Source organism: Microtus ochrogaster, unplaced genomic scaffold (genome assembly GCF_000317375.1).
Source record: "Microtus ochrogaster isolate Prairie Vole_2 unplaced genomic scaffold, MicOch1.0 UNK8, whole genome shotgun sequence".
In the NCBI taxonomy this organism is placed as follows: domain Eukaryota; kingdom Metazoa; phylum Chordata; class Mammalia; order Rodentia; family Cricetidae; genus Microtus; species Microtus ochrogaster.
Genome location: NW_004949106.1, coordinates 699,549 through 704,979, shown reverse-complemented (window position 1 = coordinate 704,979; position 5,431 = coordinate 699,549). Strand labels below are relative to the sequence as shown.

The 5,431-nt window shown below is 44.4% G+C and overlaps 1 protein-coding gene across 1 annotated transcript in view; it reads left to right on the top strand.

Moving 5' to 3' along the window:
* Window positions 1–5,431, top strand: part of Cdk15 (cyclin dependent kinase 15) — a 74,217-nt gene that overhangs the window by 14,687 nt on the left and 54,099 nt on the right. Inside the window, exons 7-8 of the mRNA XM_005366330.2 lie at window positions 727–850; window positions 2,168–2,288. Coding sequence (XP_005366387.1) covers window positions 727–850; window positions 2,168–2,288 — 245 coding nt within the window. The remainder of the gene's footprint in view (window positions 1–726; window positions 851–2,167; window positions 2,289–5,431) is intronic.

The following is a 5,431-nucleotide window of genomic DNA, read 5'->3' as shown; positions in this document are numbered from 1 at the left end:
GTCGATTCTCTCCTCCCACCTTTATATGGGTTCTGGGTATTGAACACAGGATTCCAGGCTTACACAGAAAGTACTTTAATTCTTTCTTTCATTCTTTTTTTGAAAATGAGTTCTGGGTATTGAACACAGGATTCCAGGCTTACACAGAAAGTACTTTACCTACTGACCCATCTTACCATGCCCCCCCCCTTTATTTCTTAATGCCATCTAAAATATATTTCCCAGTTGGGTCTTTTGGTATCATAGATTTAAAAGAGTTCATACTGGAACCTGGAAAATCACAACAAGTATAATAAACTCTATCATTTCCAAATCAACTTTGACCTGACATACCAAGTCACCTGTAGGTAAAAATGATATCTTTCACAGCTAAACCAGCTACAAATGCTTCTAAGGAGACCTCAATCTAAGGTTTCACTGTAGATTTTAAGGAAGGGCAATTCCTTCAGTATCAAAGGAACAAGATGTTGGGAAAAGCCAGAATCCCTTTGTTTGGGATGTAGTCTACTTGGTACCTTTGACCCTTCCTCCTCTTTCTGAATGGTTTCTCTCTCTCTCCTCTCTCTCTCTCTCTCTCTCTCTCTCTCTCTCTCTCTCTCTCTCTCTCTATTTCATCTCTCAAGAGACACGTTCACTATATTCTTTTAGAGGGCCGTTTTTGACTTAGAGACGAAATCAGCACACTGCCGTTCCCGTGTCCTGAGGGATGGTGTTCATCTCTTCCAGCTTTTCATGTTCCAGCTTCTGCGGGGCCTGGCGTACATCCATCACCAGCACGTTCTTCACAGGGACCTGAAACCTCAGAACCTGCTCATCAGTCACCTGGGAGAGCTCAAGCTGGCTGATTTTGGTGAGTCGCCCTCAGGTCTCCTTCTGGTCTATGAACAATGAGTCTTTTCAGGTCTCCTTCTGGTCTATGAACAATGAGTCTTTTGTCTGTATTTACTTGAAGCGTTGGCTAGGCTTGGCCTTTAAAAACTAGAGCCCAAGAACACGATGCTGTGTTGGATGTCAGATTGACATCCAGGAAACGCAAGGCAAGAGGGAGGGAGAGTGTGGAAGCTTTCTAGAATTCCATCAAGACATCTAGCCAGATGTCTCAAATAGGTCACTTTTGAGTGATGCCTGTAGAGTAGACTGTACTTAGGAGCTATCCCCATATCTAAGTGGTTAATGACAACGATATCAGAATAGATCACGGCTATCCCAGGATGGCAGAATAGAGAAGCTGATCCTAGAATGTAGCATGGACTCCTGCAGAAATAGAAATGATATTTGTTTCTTCACCCTTAAATGTCAACAACACCTTGACAATGTTCCTAGCAAAGGACGCAAACTTCCTCCATAACAGTGTCTTTTCTTTTATTCACAGATACATGATACAGAATGCATAAACACATGCACATATATATGTGATTTTAGATTTTATTCTCCTTTACAAGAAAGTAGTTAAGAGTCTGTTTTTGCTTATCGTTATATTCCTAGTGTGACACTAACTGTTCAGTAAAAATTTTTTGAGACAGGGTCTCTCCATGTAGCCCTGGTTGACCTAGAAGCCACTGTGTAGACTAGGCTGGCCTTGAACTGGCAGCCATCCTCCTGGTTCTGTCTCCCAAGTATAAGAATTACAAGTTAGCATCAGCCAAGTTAAGTTATTTCACTGCTACTGTTGAGACCCACAGTACAATGGAAGAGTGCTCTAGAAACAACCTTCGCTCAGGGCAGTCAGAGCTGTCATGGCAACCCCAGAGTGCGTTTCCCCAATCTTCACTTGTCAAGTGGCTCACGGTCCTTCAGATACTGCCCAAGGGCCTACTTCAGTGTAGTTATCACCTCCAGATCCACACAGCTCAGAGGGAATCTGAATCTACCACCCATCCACTAAGGGCTTGACCTGGAAGTTCAACATCACCTCTGTCCATACCAAGTAAGCAAGAACTTAGTCACCTGACCACACCTAGTTACACCAAAGGTCAAAATTAAGAACTCTTCTTGCTGCCGTATGTGCAAACCTCGGGACAGTTGAAAGCTTCTGGTGTGAGCACCCACCACTAACATGTTATCTTTCGTGTTGTCTACTCTGCCATGTATTCTCCCCATGCAGCGTGCTACTGTGCCTCACAAAAAGACCAGGATAACAAGCGCTATCTCTATCCTCTTTGGACAGGTCTTGCTCGAGCCAAGTCCATTCCTAGCCAGACGTACTCTTCAGAAGTGGTGACACTCTGGTACCGACCACCTGACGCTTTGCTGGGAGCCACCGAGTACTCCTCGGAGCTGGACATATGGTAAGAGCTAGTGCCAAAAAAAAAAAAAAACCCAAAAAAAAACCCGTGATGGTCGCCTTACCATCTGTATTCCATTTTGAAACACTGAAACATGAGGTGCTTTGTAATACGTCTCACCTGATTTTTGCATTCTATGGATTTTATAGTTAAAAAAAGAAAGACTTGCCCAAGGCATCCTCTTTCCCCAGGTCTCTCTTCATCACGCCCCTCCCCTTAGCTTTCCCCAATTTCTTTACCTTTTCCCCTCCTTTAACTACCTGTTATCAGAGAAACAGACAAACATACATCTTCAAGCTATAGACAGGCAGACAGGTAAGCAAGCAGACAAGTAGTCAGACAGACAGACACAGGCACACACATAATAAAACTAATATTAAAATAACCCCCTAGGCGGGCAGTGGTGGCACACGCCTTTAATCCCAGCACTTGGGAGGCAGAGGCAGGCGGATCTCTGTGAGTTCGAGACCAGCCTGGTCTACAAGAGCTAGTTCCAGGACAGGCTCCAAAACCACAGAGAAACCCTGTCTCGAAAAAAAAAAAAAAAAAGAAAAAGAAAAAGAAAACAGGCTTTGTATAAACATGGGTTCTATTTTTAAAAATCAATAATAGTGTTGTTCTCCTTCAGAATGTTATTTTTAAAATCCAGATGTTGACTTGAACTTGACAGACAGCATTTTTCTTTTTTATTCTGGTAACGGAAGATTTTTCAACATGTATTAAAGATAATTACTTCACTCCCCATTCCCTTTTCTCATTCCAAGCTCTCTCTTGTATCTTTCCTCACAAACGCATAACCTCTCTTTCTTTAACACGCCTAAGAACATGTGGATAGATAGGCAGGCAGGCAGACAGACAGAGATATGTACCCTAAATACATAAACACTACCTTCTGAATTTATTCAGTGTTGCTGGTTATGTGTATGATTTCAGGGCTCCCCACTCAATTAATATTGGGTAACCAATTAGGGAGTTCATCCCAGGGGAGGGTTAATTTTCCAGCTCCCAGGATACCTTAGCTGCCTGTAGTTCTTTGTAGGAGTGGGGTCCTGTGAGATCTGCCTGTTTCGTGTTCGCATTCTGTTGGTGTTATCCTCAGTCATTCTTTGTTTAGGCAACCCCGTTATTGAAGTGTTGTGGGGTATACCTTCCTTGTTGTTTCTAGGAGACTGTCTCCCAGCAGAATTCCTGGTCCTCTGGCTCTTAGAACCTTTCTGCTCCCTCTTCCTCCATGAGTTTTAGGTGTAGGGGTTGTGTTGTAGATGTGTCCACCGGGTCTAGCACCCCTGGCCAGCTGTTCTCTGCATTTTTTTGCAGCTGTGGTTCTCTGTAATGGTCTGTGTTTTGCAAAGAGAAGCTGCAGTTGTTTGTGGATCTGGGGATAAGTACTTAGGATGCAGTTAAGAATGATCCTGCTTTGATAAGATAAGGAGAGCAGTCTCTCCTCTAAGACCCACGGCCTCTCTAGCCTTGATCATTGCCTAGGTTTCCAGTGCCAGGCATGATTTCCCTTCCTAATAGGCAGGCCTTAAGTCCAATCAGAGAGCTGCTGGTTACTGCCAGGAAATGCACACTGCTATCGCACCCTTAGGGATGGTTTGTCCTGCTGGTCACTGTTATGGCTCACAGGCAACACAGCTGGCTGGGACTGACTGCCGGTTGCTTCCTTCCCTTGAAAGCTCACACAGCACCTTCTGGAAGTGGGAAAGTTAGTCCTCAGGAGAGGAGGCTTTCTGGTCAGCTCCAGCCGGGATCCTCTGGGTCCTGTATCTGAAGTGCACGTCAGTAATAGATTATTTTAAATTAAGCAGGTGATTTTTAAGCAGAGTTAAACTTTTAGATTTCCCAAAGAATTTTTAAAAGTGGAGACATCCCCCGACCCCAGTGTGACTAGGTATGGAATTCTGATACTGGGCTCCATTTCTAAGGCTGTCATCAGCTACGCAGCCTCTCTGGGGTTGTCTCCCACACTGCTCTGCAGGTCCGACTTCAAAGGCCTGCAGCAGGCACAGGCACACTCTGCTCTTAACAATGCCTTTCTGCTTGTGTTTCACGGGCAGAGCAGAGCTTCTACCCATCCATCTTAAACTGGGTTTTATTATAAACTGTTTGAAACAATGAGATGTGTGTGTATGTGTGTGTGTGTGTGTGTGTGTGTGTGTGTGTGTAACATATATAGGTAGATAGGTGATTCTCAACTCAATTGGGATGACACTATGCCCCAGGGGACATTTGGTAATGTCTGGAGATATCTTTGTTGCACACAGTATGTTTTAATCATGTTCACACCCCCAGCTCCCTTACCACCACTCAGACTCACTTCCCAACTTCCCTTCTTATCTCATTTACTCTTTTAATAGCTCACCACGCCTAGTTCACGCTGCCTATGTACACGGTGTGATGCTATCCCCTGGACTATGTCAACTCTAGGGCCACACCTTAAAGAAGACTGGCTTTCCCTACCCCAGCATCCATCAACTGGATACTCAGCTTAGCTAGGGTTGGAGACTCATGAGCCCTACCCTCTCCATCACTGGCTTAACCTTGTACAAGTCCTGTGACCTATCAAATCTGTATCAAGCTTCCATAAACGCCTGGTCTGTTTCTAAGTTCTCTACTCTGCCGCACTGAGGTCAAATTTATCCATCCTCAGATTGGAGTATTAATTTCCATAGCTTTATAACAAGAATTCATAGTTCGGAGGACAAGTCTCAGCCTTCAAGAGACTCTACAGAGGCCAGGGAGAAGGCTTAGTGGGCACGGTGCTTGCTACGCGAGCTTGAGAAAGTGTTATAAAGCTATGGATATAACAAAGGTTTGCTGGCATAACCCTGTCCTGGAGCTCACTCCGTAGACCAGGCTGACCTCAAACTCACTGAGATCCACCTGCCTATGCTCCTGAGGGCCGGGATTAAAGGTGTGTGCCATCACTGCATGGCTATTCAAAACACCTTTTTTAAAATCACATTTTTCTAAGTGGGCTACAGAGACAAATACATTCAGAGACATCATACCTAACTCCTATTGCACCATAGGCAACAGATTTGAATGAAAGCCCAGTTCTCACAATCACTACCTCAAAGGAATAACACACACACATACACACACACACACACACACACACACACACACACACACACACACAC